Consider the following 24,422-nt stretch of genomic DNA (forward strand, 5'->3'; position numbering starts at 1 on the left):
CTAGGGCTGCCATTTGGTTTGGTTATTATCGAACCGACTGAATACCAACTGATATTTTAGATTTGGTAAACCAACTTTTTGGTAATCGAAAATATTACCAAAAAAGTTGGTTTGGTTTTTGGTAAATACCGAATCTACCGATTATCTAAATATTAACTATATATAGTTATATACTCTAATTTTCATAATAGGAAATAAAATTATTTTCATAATAGAGTATATATAGACATAAATTGAAAACTAGAATATTGGGAAATATACATGTTACTACTAATCTAGTATTAACTATATAAACTCTAATTTTCAATACATATACCGACTTTTTGGAAATATAATTATTTTCATAATAGTATTAACATTATTACTAATACTAGATTAGTAGTACATGATTTTAAGTAACTTAGTAAAAAATTCTTAAATAATTGATTTTATTGAATATGACTAAAATTTGATGTCATATATACATAAAAGAGCTATAATCGGATAAGGGAGATGAATACAAAGTTTTCGACAATATATCAAATTAAAAGATATATTTGATAGACTGGGATTTTTGAATTAATTGACCCATTTTGAAAGCATCGAAGGACTGGAACGACTTTTTGAATTAATTGACTCCCATTATGTGCTTGCAACGACTTCAGATTGCAAGCACATAATTCGATTACAAGTTCGGTGCTTTTGTGCCGGTTGATCCTTGTCCACCCAGTCTCCTGCTCAACTTAGGTGACATAGCAAAGGCATGGAGCAATGGGAGGCTCTGTAATGTAAAGCACAGAGTCGTATGCAAAGAAGCGATGATGGCGAAGGCACAAAAGTTCGGTGCTTTTGTGCTAGTTGATCCTAGGTGACATGGCGAGGGCATGGAGCAATGGAAGGCTCAATGTAAAGCACAGAGTCGTATGCAAAGAAGCAATGATGCGTATATCAATAGCTTCCTTTTTGTTGGGACCAAAGAAGGAACAAGTTGAAACCCCTCCGGTATTTGTTGATGACAAGCAACCAAGGCTATATGCCCCAATAAAATATGGTCCCTACAGAGAGCTCAGGCTCTCCAAAGAGATGTAGGTGGGTGATGCTCTGGAGCTGATGAAGCTGTGAGAAGAATTAGATTGGAGCTATAGTTGGCACCTCTTCCAATATCCCAAATTGATGCGATTTCCTTTCAATCTTTCATGGCAGTGATTCCGTGAGAAGATTGGTATGCGAGGAAGGTCTACGAGGAACATCTGCTATCAATTTTGGCTGCGGGGATTCGGGGAAGGTCAAGGTCTGCACTGTCTGCTATCACTTGGAAGTTCTACAGCGCCGTTATCCAACGTGGAGGACAACACCACCACTGTGGTACGCATAGCTCCAATCTCTCCCTCTTTCTATAAATCCTGCTCTTTTTTTTTTTTTTTAATTGTTTTAGGGTTTTTAACTGATCTTGGTGATGTGGGTTTGTGCTGATCTTTCTTGTTGTTGGAAATCGAGCTTCGTGAAGCGAGGGAGAAGCTTCCGCTGCAGGAAGTGAATGCAGATAGTCCATTGAGGGGGTCAAAAAATGAGAAGTCCGAGGAATTTCGGATTGTAAAATTGCAGGAGCTGACGATTGCAAGTGAAAAATTACAGGCCTCAAAGGAACAGATTTCCAGGTTAAATTTTGTATAATTGACCCAAAATTTTGGTGTTTTGTTTTTATTTTTTGTTGTTTCCAAATTGTTGAATTTATGCTTTAGCTTTCAGTGTTGATACTGTTTTCGATTTTTATTTTCCTCCTCAGCTTCAGTCAATCACGCATAGTCTCATACTCTGAATATGGCCACTAATGATTCGACGATGGCGAAAGAAATTGTTCCAGCTTCTGAAGAAGAATGAAAAGAAGAAAAGCAGCCTCCAACATCACAGAAGATCAAGAGAAAGAGGACAGAGAAGAAAAAAGTGAAGCCATTGAAGCCAAGTTCAAGGAGTTGGGTTTGGGAACACTTTGAAAAATTTGACAAGCCGATTTACAATACCGTTAATGGAAAGCAGGTAAAAGTTGGCCATGAAGTACGAGCTAAGTGTGTTTATTGCTTTACTGAACTTGCTGGTGATTCTAGTTTTAATGGCACTAGTACACTTAGTCGTCACACTGAGAAAGTATGCAAGAAGTATCCTCCTAGGATGGAATTAGACCAGTGTGTTTTAACTAGTGATCAAACAACAAATGCATCTTTAGCTATGAGGAAATGGTGTCCTGATGCTTGTTTAACAGCTTGTTGTAAGATGATTGCATGTCATGGATGAGCTTCCATTTTCTCAAGTTGAGAAAGCTGGATTTAAGCATTTCTGTTCAGTGACTGACCTCAGTGGACAATTCCTTGTAGGAAAGTAATTGTCACTAGGTTTTTTGAAATGTATGAAGCACAAAAAGAAATACTAAGATTAGAATTAGCCAATCACAGAGTCTCACTCACAACCGATACATGGACATCGGTTCAAAATGTGAATTACATGGTTGTGACGGCACACTTTATTGATAGTGGCTGGAGAATGCACAAAAGAATTCTAAACTTTTGTGTCATTCCCAACCACCAAAGCACAAGCATAGGAAAACTTTTAGAAGCATGTTTGGTTCAGTGGAAGATTGATAAGGTTTTAACTGTGAGTGTGGACAATGCATTGGCTAATAAGGTGGTGATAGATTATTTGAGGAAGAAGATGGGCAATTGGGCTATTCCCCCTATTTTGGGAGGCAAGCATCTGCATGTAAGATGCCTTGCTCATGTTTTAAACCTGATTGTGAGAACATGTTTGACCATTTTAGATAGATCAGTGGCTGCAATAAGAAATGCTATGAAGTTTGTGCGGAGTTCTCCGTCGAGGTTGGATGATTTTAAGCAATGTGTAGAAAAAGAAGTACCGGAAAGCAGGTAAATATATGTCCTTGATGTTCCAACTAGATGGAACAACACCTTTTAATGTTAAATACAGCCCTAGAGTTAAGGAAGGGTTTTGAGAGGATGGCAGAAGAAGAGGAGCAAAAATTCTATAGTTATTTCGATGAGGATGATGATATTGCTGAAGACAATGAAGAAGTTAGTGAAGATGTAAAGAACAAGAAGCGTAGGAAGAGGATTGGGCCACCTAATGACACTGATTGGGAGAGGGCAGCAGTCTTTGTGCAGTTTCTGAAGGTATTCTACGATGCAACCCTCAAGATCAGCGCAACGACAAAGCCTACTTCTCATATGGCATTTCATCAGATTGTGACTATAGAGGGAGAGATAGATTCTCTTTTTGTAAGGCCTGAAATGGCTGAGGGCAGGGAAGCAGAGAAAGTTTTGGTTAGTATGGCTGTGAAAATGAAGTCCAAGTTTAAGAAGTACTTTGGTGCCCTTGAAGATTTAAATCAGCTCCTTCTAGTGGCTTTAGTTCTGGACCCTCGATACAAACTTAGAAACTTTGAACATGTGTTAGTTAGGTATCTAGATTATGATACAAGCTCTATGAAGGAGAAGAGCAGGCAGCTCAAGGAGCTTTTGGTCAGCTTGACGGATTTGTATGCGAGCTCCTCTACTTCCCAGAAAAATCACAACAAAGAAGCTGTTCCAAGTAGTTGCTGCAGCTCCTCAACATCAAGAGCAATGACAGGAAAGATGGCTACAATGCTTGATGATTGGGAGAGGGAGCTTCAAGACAGTTGTGAAGTGGTTGTTGAGAGTGAGGTGGATAGATACCTCTTAGATCCTATTGAGTTGCCTCTAAGGAATGTTGAATTCAATATATTGTTGTGGTGGAAGCTCAATGGTGGGAAATATCCAAACCTTCAAGTTCTTGCAATTCAAGTATCGACGGTGGCATCAGAAAGCTGATTGAGCAACCAAAACTGATAGCAACGAACGAGAGATCAAAAGCTGAAACACAAAGTCTTTCAATTTTTTTTCCCGTACATAAAACCTCTCAATCCCAATCATAAGATATTTAATCAAGGATCATTGTCGATGCTTGTCTTGCACTTCAATATTAACATCGCTGATGTTTCTGCATATCGAACATAGATAAGTCCTATTTGAAGTGAATAACCGGCTCAATATCAGTTATAGTTATTTTTCATAACTGAAGATGGTTAAGAGCATCTTTAGCAATGCTAGCCATTTTTGAGTCAAATTTTAGCTAAAGTAGCTAAAAAGTCATTTTGGCTTGCCACTTTAGAAATACGTCTGTATCAGTGCTCTCTATTTTAGCTAATTTTGAATTTATATTATTTTTTAAAGGAATATTAAATAGTTTAAATGTATTTATAAATTATATAAAGTAACTCAAAAGGAATGTTTTAAATTATAGAGAGCCTCATCTCGCTCTCTATATTTAGGAGCGAGATAGCTAAAAGTTATAATAGAGAGTCACTTAGGAGTCTGGTGCAGCTGCTAAAATAGATAAAAAACTAAACATGCTCTCTAAAATAGCTAAGGAGCCAAAATAGAGAGTCTACTAAAGATGCTGTAACTGAGTTTGAGTTTGTTTCAATACCTATTGATGAAGGAGATTCCTAATTCCTTTTGAGTAAAACAAGCGAAGTCAGGCTTGCTCTTCTGCAAAACAAAAACAAAAAGAACTTCAGTAAGTAAAAACATAATAGATTAAAAGAAGAAGAAAGAAGAAAGAACTCAAACTGGAAATGAAGCTCTTAAGTCAAGGAGGTAAAGGAAGATATGAGCTGGTTATTCCTGTATTTTGAATAAATCTGATGCATAATTGGATATTAAAGATTGAATATCTAAAGAGAAAAATTTGGGATTTGATTAGTATTTGCTGTCGATATTCAATTAAAACTCTTTCTCTCTCTACAACTTATCGACTAGAAAAAGCTATTAATACCAAAGATATTAATTCGATGGATATATAGGATAGTTAATTTGCAACTAATCATTTAACTATTAATACAAAAAGCTCTAATTGTTCAAGTAAAACCCTAATTTGTGTTTGGCCCAAACTCTAGGTTACTTGACCTGGTAGTAATAGGGTTAATTAGAAGAATCTAGAGATTATCTTTCCTTGTATGATTCAGACTCTATGCATTGTAATCTATATAAAGAGGCCCCTATTATCAATGAGAATACACAGCAAATTCCTCTCAATTTTAGTTTCTCTAAAACACGTTATCAGCACGAAGCCCTAACCCTGAAACCCTAAATTTGTAGCCTTCAAATCCCAGAAACCACCACCACCCACCTTGAAGGTCTCAACCCCAGGAGTCCAGAACCGGCGGCGCCACCGCCAGAACCGGCCGGAAAAATACAGAACCGGCCCTCAGAAGTACCAGAAACCCCTCTGCCCGGTTTAAGGCTTTTTCCACCGCCTCTGACAGCCGTACTACATCACCTGCAGCGCCTCGAACCCAGATTGCCGGAACCGAAAAAATAAGCACCGGAACCGGCCTGAAAATCTACGAACCGGCCACCAAAAGGTCATCCACGTTGAACCGCCGCCTGAAATTCATCCTTGGAGTTTTCTCTCTGCCTCTTCAGTCCAATAGAGAAAAAAGAAACAAGCCCAGCCCAAGCAACAGAGCAGCCCTAAGCCCAGAAGCAAAGGACCAGCCCACGACCTAGAAGGAAGAAACCGGCCCGAAGCCCAACCAGTCAACCCACTGACGTCAGCACAGAAACTTGCCACGTCAGCACCCAATCTGCACTGCCACGTCAGCGTCCAGTCAGCACCAGCGTGTGCGTCAGCAGCCACGTCAGCACCGGTTGACCATTTCCGGTCAACTTTCCGGTGACTTTTCCGGCCATTTTCCGGCGACCTATTTCAAGGTATATTTTACTAAAAGTTCCCATTTTTAGAGTTTTTAAATTCAATTTCTCTTCCTTTTCGGGGACTTGCAACCTCCCTTCTTCTACCCCCCTTTCTTCATCATAGGGGAGACCAAATTAAGCAGATCTGTGGGGGTTCGTGCTCACTCCAAGCTTAGAGCTTGTTGAGATCTCCAAACTTAGAGTTTGTAGAGAATTTATGATCGACCACTTACGTCATTGTTTCGATCTAATCCAATACCTCTTGGAATTTAATTTCTTGGAAGCGATTACGCTCATAAATTCCTAATTTCTTGGAAGCGACTACGCTCAGAAATTTTATATGTTTTCGTGGTAGCCTTTTTCGCTCTGAAACTAACCCTAATTTCTTGTTCTCTTTCAGGATGAGTAACCTGAACAAATTGGACTTTGCTCCATTGGGAACAACTGGCTCTGGATATCACAGGTGGGTTCGTGATGTCCGCCAGCATCTCAAGGCCGATGGAATCCTGGATACGATTCTCGAGCCTAGCTAGGACGTGCTAACTATTGAGCAAGCTCAAGCTTTGGAAGCATATAGAGCAGCCTTAGAGGCAAATAAGGCGAAAACCATCATCCTAATGACTCGTCATATGGATGATTCGCTCCAGTACGAGTGTATGAATAAAGAATACCCCAGAAGGCTGTGGGTCTCACTCGAAGATAGATTTGGCAACGTCCGTGACTCTCTGCTTCCTCACCTAGAAGTGAGATGGCATAGCTTCCGCTTCTGTGATTTCAAGTCAGTTCTTGACTACAACTCGGAAGCACTTCGCATTAAATCCTTAATGGGATTTTGTGGTAAAGAGATCACAAATGCGATGTTGATTGAGAAGACTCTCTCTACCTTCCCCGTCTCTGCATTGATAGTTGCTAAGAACTATCGAATCGATGTTACTGCAGGACAGATCACAAGGTTTCATGAGCTTATTGGAGCTATGAATGTCGCTGAAAAGCATGACAACATCCTTGTGAAGAACTATAATTCGAGATCCGTGGAAATAGAGCATATTCCGGAATCCAATTATAGTCGCGCCCCTAAGAGAAGGCGCCAAGAGCAAAACCCTAACCTTAGGGATACTTCTGGACGTTCTGGTCCATATAATCGCTCTAGCTACTTGGGAAGGTAACTGCCAATATAGGCGAACACAGAACCGAAGAGGTCAACGTGGAAAGAGAGAGGGAGGCAACGCCTCTGGCCATGTTGGTGGCGCCACCAACACTAAGAGCCATCTAAATGATGCTTTCAAAGCGCCTCAATCAATGGAGTTTGAGCAAAGAGATGTATGTTCTCGATGTGGAGTGTCTGATCATTGGGCACACATTTGTAGAGCTCGTGAAGAAATTGTCACCGCCTACAAAGCATATTGTGAAGCAAGAGAAGCTCACTATGTGGAACAAGAAGATCAAGAAGATGATCTAGAGTGAAGGGTTGAAGACTACAAATCTGGCTGGGATTAATAGATCGCCAATTCTGTTTAAGTCTTCATTTTTCCAAGAGATGTAATAGGCAATTGCCATATACTTTGTAGTAAATGCCATTGGTTTAGTTTTTCTTCACATAGGCTCATCCAAAATGAGTGTGATGTCTAGGAAGGTTTTGAGATAAGTGGTACTTAAGCGAGCTTTGTTCCACCGACATCTCTCTACTCACCTGGTCATATTTATTTTGGAGTTACCGAAAGAAGTCAAACGACTACCTTTGTTTTGCATTAGCTAGCATTTGGATTAGATTCTCCTAATGGTTAAGAGACAATGATGTATTCCGTTGGCTTATGAATAAAATTTCGAGTTCTTTTCATTATGACTCAATTTTGATTCTGAGCATATTACTTTGTGACTACGATGGCTGGGCCATCGGTATTAATTCAAGGACATGGAATAGCTCAAGTTCCACTTGCCAAATGGCACCTTGATTACTGTCACATAAACTCTCTACGCTCTTAGGGCAAATCGTACCCTATAGCCAAAGGATTCCATGCGAAAACGCATGTAGAGAACGGAAATGAGTTCCTTTGCAATACCTCTAATGATTGCGAACAAAAGCGCATCTTAGAGAAGTTTATGTGTCTCTCTAGTGGACTCTATGTCACTATTCGAGCTATTAATCCAATAAAGTCATGAGAGAAGATCTCTTGGATTTAGACACATATTGGCTTTGTCACGACAGGATATGTCATCCTAGTCATGATATGATGGTCCGTCTACGAAAGACTTCACATGGACATCTTTTCTCTCGAGCGAAATGAAGCATGAATCAAAAGTTGATTCCTGGACTAAGTGTGACCGACGCTGCTGCCTAGGGCACTACCTCCGTCCACCACCAGCCTAGGGCTGGCGTAGTCCCTATCCATGACGCCATGGATAGCGTCCATCATGGTGATGGCGCCCCAGGTGATGATGCAATCACCAACTTGCTTCAAAATAGCGTTTCAGACGCTCAGGCCTAACCAAAATTCTCATTGGTTGCTTCTAAAGCCTCTCGCTCGTTTTACAAAGCCCGTTCCTTAGGGAAATTAGGACTGAGACCGTCCTATGCAAAGGATATGAAAATACTCATTATGTTCTTACATAGAATCCATAGGGATTCTGTGGACTGATTCAACCAACTTGCGGACGTTTAAATATCCACTTGTAATACTCATGATGATTGGTTGACACGTAAACACGCTGGTCACATGTTGTGCCATTGTCCACTTGTAATGTTGCTTATGCTACACTCCTAGCAAATATCATATGACAACGGGCTCACACCCCGGATCATCCTATTTCGTCAATTGGACTTGACGATACTAGAGAGTTTACATCGAAGACTTTCGATGGTTCTTACAATGGGACTGATGTTGGACATCATATTCCCATGTACACACCCAAATGGTCTCGCGGAAACGACTACAATGGTAGTCAGGACATTGGTAATGTGCACCAATCTCCTTATATCCGCTTGGGGTAATGCAATATCGCATGCAGCTATGCTAATTCGTCTACGACCTACTGCCACTCAATCTACATCGGCGTTACAGCTAGTGACTGGGTACAAGTATCGTACTTATGCATATTTGAGTGTGCCATTTATGTGCCAATTGCGCTGCCACAGCGCTCTATGATGGGTCCGTACACACGAATGGGCAACTTCGTTGGATTTGAGACTCCAACAATCGTCCGCCACTTCATGCCCTTGCTAGGCGATCTCCTTACCGCTAGATTTGCGGATGTCACTTTGATGAGGCAGTCTTCCCGTCGTTAGGGGGAGATAAGAACACAGATGTTCAGCAGGAACGACAGGAATTTTCGTGGTCTGTCCCCACTATGTCTCATCTCGATCCCTACTAAAATGACGAGATCACACATCTGTTGCAAATATGCCTGCAAGGAAGTACGTCCCTACAAGAGGACGTAGCGCCACCCTACACGGAGGTAGACATGGCGCCAACGCCAAAGAAAGTGGCACTCTGGCTTTACAGGCTATGACCCCAGCTAGGATGCGTGGGAGGCCCGTGGGTTCGAAGGATACTTTGGCACATTCCAATCCTTTGATCATCAAGACTCAAAATCCATCTCATGAGAATCTTCTGGATTATGGTTATCGTTGGGGGACGCCTCAACGTCAAAACCTATTCCTGAGAATATAGAGCTCTATGAAAATTACACTAGTGTACATGAGACGTGGGATAGAAACTCCATCAAAATTAATGATGTAGTTGCGCATTTCGTTGCGCATAAGTTTGTTGAGTCCAATGATATCGAACCACGCTCCGTTGATGAATGAATGCCAACGTAGAGAGATTTGGCCTAAATGGAAAGATGCGATCCAGGTTAAGTTGGATTCTTTAATGAAGAGGAAGGTTTTTGAGCCAGTGATGCCAACACCTCCTAACATAAAACCTGTTGACTAATGGGTCTTCGTTAGAAAGCGTGATGAGAAAAAGAGATGGCAATCTCGCCTTATGGCGCAAGGCTTCTCACAAAACGCCCTGGAATCGACTACGATGAGACATATTCTCTCGTAATGGATGTCATTGCACTCCACTACCCTGTCAGTTTGGTAGTTTCTGAATAACTGATTATGCGGCTTACAAATGTGGTCACTACGTATCTCTATGGGGATCTAGATACGGAATATACATGAAGGTTCATGGTGAACTTCATTTACCCAAGTCAAGTGGCTCTAGACCACGGAGTGCGTTTACAAAAAGGTTGAAACGCTCACTAAAATGACTACTTGATTGGGAAGGGATATGCCCACGCGTTTCCATAACAAGTTTTGGATTCTATCGCGGTTCATGTTGGACATGATCTTCATTGGAAGCCCTTAAAGAGTTAAGGGAAACCGCTGAACACTTGAAATCCGAGTTTGAGATGAAGGATTTTGGGAGAACACGATTATGTCTCCGTTTGGAACTTGAGCATCGTGTTGATAGATGCTTAGGAATTTTGATAAGGTTGAGCCTCCAAGCACCCCCATGATCGTCCGTAGTCTTGATCCTAAAAAGGATCCTCTTCGTCCAAAGGATGATGATGAAGATGTGCTAGAGGAAAAAATGTCTTACTTAAGTACAATAGGCGCATTATTGTACTTAGCTCAATGCACAAGATCGGACATCTCATTTGCAGTGAACTTATTAGCTAAGGTATAGCTCTACGCCAACGCGACTCCATTGGATTGGTGTAAAAGATATCTTTCGATACTAGAGATGTACGACTGATATGGACTTGTTCTATCCCTACAGATAGACGATGGATTCGGACCCATCACACACCAGGATCGCCGCCAACACTGGCCTGCGTCCACTATCCCCATCCCAAAACGACATGTGTTTTGAAAGGTTTTGCAGATGTTGGGTATCTCTCTGACCCATACAAAGGTCATTCCCAAACTGGTTAAGTGTTCACCATGGGAAAAGACCTTGATATCTTGGAGGTCTACAGAACAGACCTTAGTCGCTATATCTTCGAACAATGCAGAGATCATTGCTCTTCACGAAGTGGTTCGTGAATGTATATATGGATTGGATCCATAATTACGCATGTTCGAACAATTATGGTTTGAAGTCTACCACAGATGAGCCTACAAGCATATAGGATAATGCTGCTTGTTTTGAAGCAAGGCTACATCAAAAGCGACCACACCAAGTATAACCAGCAACAACAAACTCTCCTCAAGATCAAAGTGAACTAGGTTCGATTTGAGGACAATATGGCAGACTTGCTCACTAAGTCATTGCCTAAATTCCACTTTCGAGAAACATGTTGGTAGCATCGTTTGCAGAAGTTATCCGAACTCCAATGACCGTAGTCGTCAGGGGGAGATGCAGACATCAGGGGGAGGTGTCTACATGTATGGTCTCGAAACGTGAAGGGTGTGTTGTGCTCTTTTTCCCCTTCGACCGAGGTTATTTTTGTCCCACTGGGTTTTTGTTACTCGACAATGTGTTTAATGAGGCAACGAGAGAAGCACCGCGTTTGGGCAACACAAGGGGGGAGTGTTCAAGTAAAACCCTAATTTGTGTTTGGCCCAAACTCTAGGTTACTTGACCTAGTGGTAATAGGGTTAATTAGAAGAATCTAGAGATTATCTTTCCTTGTATGATTCAGACTCTATGCATTGTAATCCTCTATATAAAGAGGCCCCTATTATCAATGAGAATACACAGTAAATTCCTCTCAATTTCAGTTTTTCTAAAACACTAATAATATTTTAAATAAAAAATTAAATTTTTTTTTCCAATACGACTGCAAGGAAGGAATGATTAATTTGTAAATTCAAATATATTAAATGTGAAATAAGTAGTTAGATAATGTTACTTCACACCCTTAACCGTATGTATATATATAAGATGCTTATCTGATGTTTAATATAATACATTAATTTAGTCTTTTATTTAGCAATGAATACGGATTTTTGTCTTTAATAAGTGTATATTTTTTGTTTTGTCACGGTTATCAGTACCTATAGAGCAAAAGTAATTACTAAAAATATAAAATGGTGTTATTTGCTCTACTCAAATAGCACGGTTAGTAAAGTGTATCCAAAGGAGGGTAGCTATTAGCCAAATTTTCTAGCAGTGTCTGTTTTTGTGGGGAACTGGGGACAATAATCTAATGTAATCATACTTCTTCTTTCTAACATTTCTGGCTACATGAATGCATGCTTGTTTCTCGATCAGCTAAAGGACCAAAACCAATCAGTCAACTGCTTAAAAATATTGTAAAATTGGTATATCTGATTATAAATCAAGTTGGCTGAGTTCGTATAGTTAATACGTATAGGTAACCTACCTCCCATCAATTAAGTGACAGATAGATCAAGTTCGAGCCCCCTTTTATCTTGACTTGTATATATACAGTAAATAAAAATAAAATAGAACTCTATAGTCTAAAGGACTAGCTCCGAAGCGTTCTATCGAAAGACGAAAAAAGAAAAAAGGAGGAAACAAAACCAATACCAAAACCGAGTGCTCCCAACATGACTACAGTGTAAGACTTGAAAACCCTCACTAAATCATTTGACAACTTGTTCTTTGCAGCTGCCTGGCAACTTCCCAAAGGACCGCCACAAAGTCCAGGATTGCCTGCATAGTCCAAATTGTTTGTGCCATTGTGGAAGTAGGGGACTGGCCCAGACAGTTGATTGTTGGCCACGCTAAATGTTTTAAGCCTACTGAGCTGACCAAGTTCTGCAGGAATCTGACCCGTGAACTTGTTGTTGTCAAGTTTAAGGACATTGAGAAAAGTACAATTGGAGATATTCCGGGGAATTGGCCCTGAGAAGCTGTTGGACGAGAGATCAAGCGACGTAACGAAAGGGATCAATTTTATGATATCACTGGGAAGTGATCCACTGAGGCCGTTGCTTGAAAGATCTAAGCCTGTTAAGCTTGTACAATTCACAACGCCGCGAGGAAACTGGCCTTTGAGTCCCAAATCCCCAAGCTTGATATTTATAACTTTGCTTTCATGAGGGTGCCAACACTCGATTCCCAGAAAGTTACAGACGAAACCTTCGGTCTTATTGTTAAAATCCCATGAAGAGGTTAACATGCCTAAAGGGTCCTCCAATGTTGCTTTTATACTTCTCAAGCAGTTGATATCACTCTCGACACCTGAAATGACTCTACAACTAAGCAATAACAAGAAAACACCCGCAAGAAAAACATTGCAAAGATCTCGTCCAGTCAACAACATTGCTATTTAGCAAACACGAAGCTAGCAACAGAGAAAATTGCAATCAATATATATCTACCCTAGTAATTATTATTACAACTCAGAGCTCAAGATCGACACACTGAATCCCCACACAACTAGGGTTGGATATATAGCGAGCTAGCATCGATCAAAGATATACAACCCAGAGAAGGGGTTATTCCGTTTTCCACAAAGACTTCAAAGTCCAAACGGTTGACAAATCAAAGCACTCCCCTATTTGAAATTTGAAGTGTGAATCATACGTAGAATTTAATTTCTTTGACTACACCTCTTTCACTTTCCATGCAGTACGTGGCCATAGTTCGTACTCTTCTGTAATTGGTGCCCCTGTTCAATAATTGTACTATTAATTAACCCGACATAAAGCTAAAGGATAATTCGGGACGACTTGGAGGCAAAAAAAATAGACGGTGACTCGCCCACAGCTGTTTTGGCTATATCAGAACTGAGGAGTGTCAAGCGGCTAGATAACCCAAATAATTAAGTTCGTTTTGGATGTGCTAAGATCAAAATAACCAGTTACTCATGTTGGAATTTAGTTAGAATATTTCAAAATACCAGGTATATTTGAAACCTCTATTGGACCTTTAATATGTTTTGCTTTTGTATGTTTTTGTTGTTAGTATTAATTTAATGGCACTACGCCAATAATACGATCAGACGACAGTTTTTCGCTGTCGTCTGATACCCCTCTTTGCTGTTGACTGAGTGGGTGCCGTCTGATGTGAGTATCAGACAACAGCAAGATTCTGTCGTCTGAAGAAAATTTGGACAAGAGCAAGAACTAACAAACCTGTTGTCTGAACACCAGAAAAGACAATAGTCAACTTAAAGTAGCTGTTGTCCAAAGTGAATTAAGTCAGCATAATCTAAAGAAAAGTAACTTCTGAGGTCATTAAGACAACATAACTTATAGTGTAGCATTGTCTGTTAAAGTTTCACACTCTATTTTTCTCAAAGTAAACTCTTGTGTGTTGTTTGCTCAAACAACAACTTTCTAGGTTTTGCAGTTATTGAAGTTTATTTCTAACCATGGTTTTCCTACTTTGATGTAGTGGTTAATGAAGTGAGACAATAGAATATATACTTTGACATTGTGTTTTACAATGTTGGGCAATAGAACCAGTTTAAAAGATATTGTTGTTATGTTGTACAGACAACAGTTTTTTTATTTGATTTGTTTGTGCTCAATTATCAGACAATGGTTTTCTGGTGAAATTGCATTGTTTGAGATTGGATAACAAGACATACATTCTGGATATTGCATCTAACAAAACCTATCAATCAACGCATCCACAAACACATCCAATATTGATACCAAAAGCTTTCCATTGAATCCAACAAGATCTACAATATTCCATCAGCAGTAGGTTCATCCCAATATTAACACATACTAACCTTGCCAATATACTTAAAGGCCAAAAACATAAACTTGTCGATAAATGTGTCCAATGCACATTAACCATGCCTATATATACCTAAAGAGTCTAAATACCAAAACAGATAAAGGTAAGAGGATCTCCACAACACTTCAGTTCCTACTTGCAGCTGCAACATCTCCTGTGGTGCAATAACAAGTCTATCAATTAGTAAAAGAACAGAAATCATGATTGTTGCCTTATAAGGTTTCACTCATAATAATCTATTGAACATAAGCAAATATCTAACTACAAAGCAATCTGGTTATAAGTTTAAGCTTTGTCAAGCATTTCCCAACAAATATCTAACCAAAGCAGTCCATAATAATATGCGGATATGTTCAATAATATATATGTATTTATGTGTATCTAACAAAATATCCAAGCTATATATAGCTTCAGAAGCTATTGAATACAAGATTAGTAACTAAACTAATTATAATAAGCACTTTGGTAGGACTTCATACCAGTGCTTCTGTGACCTTGCAAAATTTTATAAAATCTTGGCCACCTGTCAGTACAAACCTTCAAGCCCCACTCATGATCTGATTACCATATCTGCCAAATACAACAAAAATATTATCATTTTAAGAAGTTGAAACGGGATCGTAAAAGATACATTAGAAAAGGAAAGTTTGTTCATCTTGTCATCTCCATAAAAGAGTCTCAAGAGTCGCAATTATATCAGCATTATATAAGGAAGATGATAATGAGTACTAAGTCCTGGTTTACAAAATCAAGTATCAAGTAAAAGAAAAATGACTTCAGTTATTTAGTGAGAAAATCTCTATCAGAAACAATCGGACTTTGAATCACACAGCGAGACTTAAATTAATGTATTGAGCAGGTGTCAGCATAAGAAATAAAAAAAGCAAAGGTTTTGGCTTATTCTATATTAATTAGATCATGAAGGTTAATTGTAAACTGTAATCTTCAGTAAGGGATTCATAAAGCTGTAAAGATAGAATAAGTGATCCCACAATATTGGGTCATCTTGAACAAAAAAAAAAAAACAATTAACCACTTGGTGCAAATGCATAGATTCTATCGTCTCACTTCCAAGTAAAAGAAAGGCAAGACAAATGTCAGGATGCAAAGCTATCCCCAGTGTAGCAACTACGTACCACCAAAATGAAGTGGCTGAAGGGCCACCTGGACCTATCAAAATCTACTGCCACAGTACCACTAGACATCTCCAAATTAACAGAAAAAGGGGGGACAGCAGGACTTACGTGTCTCCTGTAACTGCAGCCTTATAACAATCACTTCCTTTGCCTCCGAGAACCCGTCTCGATGTACTTCTTTGCGTTATCCCAGGCACCACCTGCCGTGTTCAGGAAAAGAGCCATGAGAATACCAGACACTGTTTCAAACATCAGCATGGAAGCCACAACTTTAGCACCAAGTAGAGGCTGCCCAGTATAGTATCCAAATATCCGGAACGCAATACCTGCAAGGGATTCAAGCAATAATTATTCCTTCATGATCTAATTAATATGGAAGCAACAACAAACTTATCTCCACTGCATGCCCAAATTTATAAAAACATAATTGACCTACCAACTGCTATAGGTGAAACAATAGCCAAGGCACCAGGTTTTATCATCTCCCTCAAAGATGCAGATGCTACAATAGCAACACAACGTGCATAACCTGGCTTCTCCTTATATTCCTGCAGAAACATGTTAGAAAAGGCATTATTAAAAGGAATGCAAAACATCAAAAATTCACACTGTACCTTGAGCAATAGGTTAATAGGCAATCAAAGTGATCCCAAGTTTGTCACAGGTAGCCTTAACTCCATTCTCCTCTGGTGCCTTGTATATGAGACTGTAATTCACTTGCTTTGATGCTAGTGGGATACCTCTCTTTTTGAGTTTCTCATATGCATCACGCAGTCTCTTTTCTGAAATAAGAAACTTTATGCATCATGTTCTGATTAATTAAGGAGGGCATGCAGTTTCGTTAAATTGATATATTTTCAGTGTGCCAATATCTTCTATACTTACTAAACTAAAGAATAAAATAAAATAGACAGATGCTTATAATGTAGAGAAAGTATTTCATTGTTCGCTCTGCTAACTTATATCAATAAGAACAAGACAATAGACTTGTCTTTCTTTGGAAGAAGCACAAGATAATATATAAAAGTCATAGAACCATGACAACTACCAAGAGCACTACCGTCAAATTCAATCAATCTAATGCTTTTATACATCAACAAACCCTGGAAATTTCACACAGCCACTCAATATCAACCCGATTAGAAGAAAATAAAGGGGAGAGAACACCAACATTAACAATCGGAACCAGCACAAAATCTAAATTAGGAAGGAAGAGAAAGAGGGATTGGGTACCTTTTGGCAGAGTAGGAGAATGATTGAGTGAGAAGGCGTCACCCGGTGGTCTTTCAGCCTCAATGGTCGACGAAACTCTTGGATTTTGAATCTTGGTCTGAGCACGTTCGTGGTGGCCGTGTATTGAAAAATGGACGGAGATCGAAGAGGGTTAAGGAACAGTGATGTAGTAGGTTTGGGAGTCGCGTGCGGTGGTCCGGTGATCTCGATCGATGGAAGGGTGGCTGAGGTTTTATTCTTCATCGCTTGGGCTATCTTTTGGTGGTGGCGGTGTCAAAGTCGACGGCCGGAAGTCGAGCTTTCCGGCGTGACAGAGAGAAGGTGAGAGGAAGAGAGGGAGAGCAGAGAGAAAGAGGCATGTGCGGCTGAAAGAGGAAGAAGGAGAAAATGAGAAAGGCTAGGGTTCTTTTCTCTAAATAATAAGAAATGAAATGTAAAATTTGGTAGAATGGAGGGAAGTGAAAATTGAAACTTTGGCTAAGTTTTAAAGTCAATTAACTAGGGCGCCAACATATTGAACCCTAAAATTTAGACAACATCAATTCAAGTACATTGTCTAAAAGAGAGTGGCACAACAGAAGATTAAAAATTGTTGTGTGAATCAAAACAATCAGACGACATTTTTTTCAACCATTGTATTAATATTAATTGCACAACAAAGAAGTAATAACTGTTGTGTGATTAAAAACAATCAGACAACATCTTTTGCCAACCATTGTGTTAATCAATCTTGGACAACATCAATCTAATAACTGTTGTCTGAATTGATTGATTCAGACAACATCGGAAAAACAACCATTGTCTGATTTACAATTGCACAACAGTAATGTAACAACTGTCATCTGATTCGAAAATTGAGACGACAGAAAAATTCTTGCTGTCGTCTGATTATTTCAGACGACAGTTAAAATGTTTGCTGTCGTCTGATATGTGTTGTCTGATTCCGAAATTGGCGTAGTGTGGTTTTATGTAATTTAACTGCTGAAATTTCAAAAATATGAATTAATTCGGTATATACTAGAATTCGGATTCTCTCTTCTACAACCTTCTTCTTTGAAGCCAAAACAATCTCTCTCTTCTCATCTCACCAACCCACACTCTCATACACAAGAAGAAAGAAAAACCCTCAACAATTACAGTGGTTATTATTACTCGTTTGTAATCAAATGGCTAGCCGGTAAGTGACGAAGGCTGTTATACAACAATTCTTAAATTTGCAATTTTCTTTCGATCTTAAACACTTTTTTTTTTGTCTTTTGTTTTTTTGTTTTTTTTGGAAAATTCATGGATCCTCAACAATGATAATTGTTCTAGATTGATTGTTATGCCTAAGCAATTGTGTTATTAGATTTAATAAAAGCTATCTAAATTTTGACTCTCCTAAAAGAATTTATGGCTACACCATTGCTTCCAGCATTTCGTTCCAATGATAGATAAAACTTCATTTTTTACAAACCACACCTTTCCATGTGCGTATTCATTGGGAAATTACTGAAGGAGGGGGATGTAGTTTGTAATAAAGGGTGCTAATTTCAATCCCCTAGGATATTCTACATTCTTCATTGTGTAGAGACCATTCTAATTTTATTAGTATTCTTCTAGTTTTATCGGAGTTTCTAAGGAACAGCCATGTTCCTCATTACTCCCCCTTGTTTTTTTTTTAGAGAAAAATTCAGCTACCCTCCCCAAACTATTATGCCAAGGCCAATTAGATACCTAAACTCTCAAACGTACCAATGTGATACCCAAATTCTTATATTGATATCAACGAGGTACCTCCGTACAATTTCCGTGACGGCCCAGTCAAATTGATGACGTGGCAAGTATGTGGAGATAAAAAAAAAGGTAAAAGACCAAAATAACCTCTTCGCTTTTTTTTCTTTCTTTTTTTTTCTTTTTAAATTGAATTTCTCAACCAATCTCTCTCTCTCTCTCGCTCTGGCTCTGCCGCACTTTGCTTCTTTGGCCGGAATCCGTTGCTTCTCTCCCCGTACAGATCATTGGAGTAACATTTGCAGATTGATTTCTTCACATAATAAACACCCAATGGAAATTAAAGCCACCCAGAGTTCATCAGTTGCTTCTTCTACGACTTCGTTTGGGAGCTCGATGAGACGGTGTGGGTTTGGACAGAGAGCAAGCGACGGCAGCCATGGAGAGAGGCTGGATCACCTTCGTGTTTCAAAGTCAGAAACTTGCCGATGACTGGTCTTCAATTGCTTTCATAGATCCTCTTTTGATCAAAGAGGGAGGGATTTTCGAAACCGGCGGTATACGATAAATCACCAAATTTCATATGGTACGTATACGATCATCAGGCCACGATTTCAAGCCTTCGTCTTCTCTGATTCCAAACCAGGTATGGAGCTTTCCAAATTCCCTAATTTCAGCCCCCAATTATGTTCATTCTGTATTGCTTCGAATTTTTGCGATAAAGATTAAAGCTTTAGAACAAAACAGTGGTGAAATTCTAGTTTGTGAGTAATGTAGTTTGCTTTCTTTGCTTTTAGCTTCACAGTGGTGATTTTCTGCTCCTCCTAAGGAAAAGGAGGATGCTGGAGAGGATATAGCATTTTATGGTTCAGATAGTGCTCGAAAAACTGAGAATAGTGGGCAGGATGATTCTTTTCATTCTGTGGAATCTGGACAAGTCCAGGAAACAATTGATAATGGAGGAACTGTACCCGAAAAGATGGATATTGAGATGACAGCAGCTGATGAAGATAATGTAGTAGAATCAGGAAAAGGGGGTGGCTGAGAATGTTGTTGTTGATTTGTTGGATTGGCAGGTGATACCGGCGCACAAATTGTCTGAATCGATTCAATAATGAGAGAGTTGGGTGCTTATTTACTTGGGCATTAAGGATTCATGGAATTGCTTGTCTGGGTTGATTCCCTCTGCTAATTGCTCTGGCTGTTCCATTTATGGTACAATCTTTCCAATTCCAGGTTCTTTATTCATTTCCTCATTGAGATTTGGAGGATTGCTAATGCTTGGATGAGTTTCAAACAAAGATACCAATCTCTAATAAATGGTTCTTTGCGAGTCTGGGTTTGCCTGATCTGGGCTAGAAGAAAATCCCAGAAGAAGAAGAATAAGAGAAGAAGAAAAAGAAGAAAAAGAAATGAAAAGAAAAAAAAAATGAATTAGCAAAAACAGAGAGGGTAAAAAGTCTATTTAGCCCTTTTTTTTTTGTCCCATGTGCTTGCCACATCAGCAAACAGACGGAGCCGTTAGAGATTTTGGACGGAAGTATCACGTTGATGCCAATTTAGGTCTTCGGGTATCACATTGATACTTTTGAGAATTCGGGTATCAAATTGGCCTTGGCAGAATAGTTTGGGGAGGGTACCTGAATTTTTCTCTTCTTTTTATACACTAAAGAAACTTAGAAAACAAAACCATAATACAACCTTTCCCAACCAATCCAAATAGGACTCTAGGGACACAGGGAAAAGGAGACAATTGAACCACACCGAAACTTATCTTTCTTCGTGACCAAGATCAGCCCCCCGTTCATCTACTTTTTTGACATGTTACTTATATTGCTGACATAACTCAGACGGGAACCACTTTTCTATGACATGGAATGTATGTGCCGATATGACTGTTGGGACTTGTTCACTGACATGTCACTATTTGATTTGATGAGCAAATCCCACCCATATCTTAATAGGAAAAATATATATAAGAAAACAACTCATTGCCCATCAAGGTTCGAAAAATCGCTAGGCGTTAGTCGGGCGGTGGGCAGGAGACTAGCGCCCAGACGCCTAGGCGGTTTTAGTTTTTTTAATTTTAATATATTTTACAACATACAAAAATATAAATAAGAGTGTATATATATATATATATATATATATATATATAATTATATATATAAAGACTTATTGTTAATAAATAAGAATAATGAGAAAATATTCTTGTGTGACTACCACTGGCCATGCTAATGCAAGAAAATATTCTTGTCTGGATCCAGTTCCGGAATTGTCGTGGCATTGTTTGCAATGAGACTCAGAGGGCGCTTATTAATATAGTGCAATCGAAGAAACCAAGCCTAATTTTTCTGGCGGAAACCTTAGCTCAATCACACCATATTGATGCTATTATGCGTAGACTTGGCTTTGCGGGTAACCTTTGCTACGCTCATGAGGATGAATCTCAGGGACTGGCGATGTTCTGGAAGAAGGAATTAAAAGTGGATCTGAGATCTATGTCTGCGCATTATATAGATGTAGAAGTGGGGACTCTGGAAAACCCTAAACAATTCAGATACACAGAAGTGTACGACTTTGCATCCCGTACTGATCGTGGAAGGACCTGGGCTATGCTAAGGGCTTTAGCAGCGGAATCATGCACTCTACCGTGGCTGGTTGCGGGCGACTTCAATGAGATTTTGTGTCAACCTGACAAATCTGGAAGACCTCCCCGAGCAGCAGCACCTATGGCACAGTTCCGACAAGTATTAACAGACTGTGGCCTTCGTGATATGGGATTCTTTGGCAGTCGCTTTACGTGGTCGAACAAATTCACTAAGGAACGTCTCGACAGGGGCCTTCACTCCCATTCATGGAGATCAAAATACCCATTCAGCAGAGTCATTACGCTGCCCGCAAACCGCCGCTTGCTAGGCTTCCAATGGCGCTCCCTTGCGCCAACCGTACAACTAAGCGGCTCTGCCTTTTCACCTAGAGAGGGGAAGAAGGTACGCTGCCCAAATGGCATCGAGAATCGGCCTATACAGGAGGAGCCCGTGCGCCGATCTCCAAAGAACGCAACTGCTTTGCGTCTGATAACAGGTATTGTGCAATACAAAGGGGAGACTACAGATTGGTACTCCGACTTGGTGAAAGCTCGAGCGATTGCTTGCAATGATAGGCTCTCCCGGTGTTGGGAGGTGTCGGTGGGTGGTACAGCTTTCCATTACATGCTTGAGGTGATGGGCTGCCCTGCTGATCCGGGTCGGATCCGACCACGCAGAGGACGGTTGAAAGAGCCTGACAACGGACATGCAGGGTTGAAGGAGATTGGCTTTTGTCGGTTGGTGGATGAGACAAAGGATCGGTTATGTTCCTGGAACAAGGTGGCGGATCTGGCTTTCAGATGCAGTGGCGGGCCGACTCCAACTTGCAAGAGCGCTGCAATTCGCGTACCGTACTAGGGCAGTCGGATTCTTGCAGCCCCGATTTGCCGGCGCGGCGTGGCACACAGGTGACGGTGGCGACACCAAACCGGGTTGGGTGCCTAGCTTGGGTGGGACGCCGAGGCCCATGTTGAGTTGGGTGTCTAATTCCGTTTGGGCCAAAGTAGTCCGAAATTGGTTTTGGGCTCAAGACTGGACCAGGAAATGGTTGAGGTATTAGATGTGGGCTCAACTAGCGGATTTGGGCTGGAGTTGGGCTCTCTTGTGGGCCAAATTGATGAGTTCCAATCTCCTAGGGTTCCGCATTTGGGATCCCGGAGATCTTGATCCAACAAAATATGTTTCCCTTGACATAAGTGGTACTATTGAATCTTCTGGAGTAGTACTGAGGGAGGATTCAAACTTTTCAGTAATGGCGGAGTATGAAATGTCGAATGAGTGGACCTATCTTTATGTACCACTGTGGGTACTACCACATCTTCTTGTTCTGTCTGTAGATGGCAGCGGAAGGGTATGTAATGGCCGCTCTGGCTTTAGGCTAATTCCAATTTCTCTAAATGTGACAACACTCCACAATTGTCATCTGGATGTGTTACAATTTTATTGTAAGCTAACTCTATTGAGTTTCTATCTATAAAGTCACTAGGCCAAAAAAGCTAACAGACAACAGACCAAAATCGTTGTGTGATTTGGACGATCTCCGTTGTGTATCGGAGCGTTGTGTGATGAAAAATGGCACAACGGTGGAAAGCCGTTGTATGAAACACAAACAGTCAACAGTTTCTTTGTTATCAGTGTTGTACCTTTCCTCGACAGATGCCAGGCACATCTGCCGCGCAGCCATGCGCAGCATGGCAGGTGCATGCGTCAGACAACAAAACTTGTTTCAAGCTGTTGTTGGAAAGCCTAGTCAAACAACGTATTTTTTAATTTCACTGTCGTCTGATTTCTCCTCACACTTCAGTTGTAGAGTATGATTGTTGTGTGACTGGATTTTGGACAACAGAATTCAGTTTTTACAGTAGTCTGATCGTAAATGAGAAGACATAGTTTTTGTAAAACCATTGTGTGATATGTAAAAATGCATTGAGTATATGACCCAATTTTGTGTGTTCAGACAATGTTGGATTGCCATTATATAAAACTGTTGTACGATGCATAATAATGCTCCATTTTACCTAATGAACATTGATCAATTGGAATGAAAACACATTATAAATCAATCAAATGAGTGATCCAACCCATTCTATATACCTCAAATGTTAAAAGGGAGCATTTCCCAATCATCCAAGCCAACATTCAAAGAAGAAAAGTATTCTCATACATGCTGATCTAATTGGGACATCAAAAGCTGATACAAATACATATTGTTTCAAAACATGCCTCTAATAAAGTCTGCATTGATGGTTGGCAAATTCCTTGAACAAATTCTTTAGCATCTTTGCTTTCCTGTATTCTCGATTACCAAAAATGATAACCTTTAACTCATTGCTATTTGAAGTTCTGCCCTCCAATGCTATCTACAAAACATATAGGAAGAGTACATTATGCAACTATACAAGAAAGTGCACAGCTTTATAAACATCCCAAAAAATTATGCAAGTAGTTAGGCCCAATCGTACCCATTAGAGTAATGGAATCACAATGACAACAGAAAAGCAAGACAAAAAATTTGGTATACTTATCAACATACAAAGTCATGGATTCAAAAAATTAGGATTCAAAGAAGATACTCATGGCTTCATGGCCTTTAGTTCATAAAACTTCACTGCTACTAAGAAAGAAATGTAAACCAACTATCAGAGAACAACATTCAATAATATTCAGGGAAGAATGAAAAAATATATTGCTGAATGCAACATTTTAAGAAGAGATAGTCCACTGTTGCTTCTTAGTTCACTTTGAAGTTACTCAAAGACTAAGCTACATGGTGCAGGTGTAATATATATAGCTTAATGACCATAACATATCTTTGTTCTATCATGAAATAAAAGAGGATGAGCCTAGAAGACTGATCTATCAAACAACTCCATACGTGCAATACATAAAACTACTATACAAAGTAAATTATAAATTTCTCTAATCCCAAAGGCTCAAAAGTTAGCAAGTGCTTTTTAGAAACACCTAAGTCTGTCTCTTACACACATAACAAGAGATGAAATAAAAGATGGGAATAAAACATGATAAGGTCTGAGTAGTAATACGTACCTCATTGAAACCATGACGGGCCTCGATCACAAATGTGGAGTAGAGAGAAAATGGTAAATCTGTGATTCGGTCCAAAGATGAGAACTTTCATTACCTTTGTAATCCGATAAGAATATAGATATATGTATGATCTACGTAGGAAATTATTGCTCTGAAAATACCAAAGGGATTGCTCATAAATTCTCAGAAGTTATAAATCTATTAGCATTCATGTCTGTACTTGTTCCCAAATCATCACACAATGTAAAAAAGCAAGCTTATGCTATATTTCAATGTTGGCATTGAGGC

At 39.7% G+C, this 24,422-nt stretch overlaps 1 protein-coding gene and 1 long non-coding RNA gene across 3 annotated transcripts; both read right to left on the reverse strand.

The window, feature by feature from the left end:
- Positions 1-12,185: 12,185 nt before the first annotated feature.
- On the reverse strand, positions 12,186-12,986 carry LOC133737712 (probably inactive leucine-rich repeat receptor-like protein kinase At5g48380). Its single transcript, XM_062165217.1, has one exon. The coding sequence runs from the start codon at positions 12,984-12,986 to the stop codon at positions 12,186-12,188; it is 801 nt and encodes a 266-aa protein (XP_062021201.1).
- Positions 12,987-14,318: 1,332 nt separating this feature from the next.
- Positions 14,319-17,188, reverse strand: LOC133739076 (uncharacterized). Of its 2 annotated transcripts, XR_009860438.1 has the most exons (6): positions 16,783-17,188; positions 16,164-16,331; positions 15,986-16,097; positions 15,658-15,875; positions 14,893-14,983; positions 14,319-14,567 (listed from the first exon to the last, which is right to left on the reverse strand). It is a non-coding gene; the product is annotated as an uncharacterized LOC133739076 (long non-coding RNA). The 2 variants fall into 2 exon arrangements; XR_009860437.1 differs by having other exon boundaries at positions 15,986-16,331; positions 16,783-17,187.
- Between the last annotated feature and the right edge of the window lie 7,234 nt (positions 17,189-24,422).

Source organism: Rosa rugosa, chromosome 3 (genome assembly GCF_958449725.1).
Source record: "Rosa rugosa chromosome 3, drRosRugo1.1, whole genome shotgun sequence".
NCBI lineage: Eukaryota > Viridiplantae > Streptophyta > Magnoliopsida > Rosales > Rosaceae > Rosa > Rosa rugosa.

Bases quoted from the DNA above. Each gene is read 5' to 3' on its own strand.
- LOC133737712 (XM_062165217.1), bottom strand. From the start codon at position 12,986: ATGTTGTTGACTGGACGAGATCTTTGCAATGTTTTTCTTGCGGGTGTT.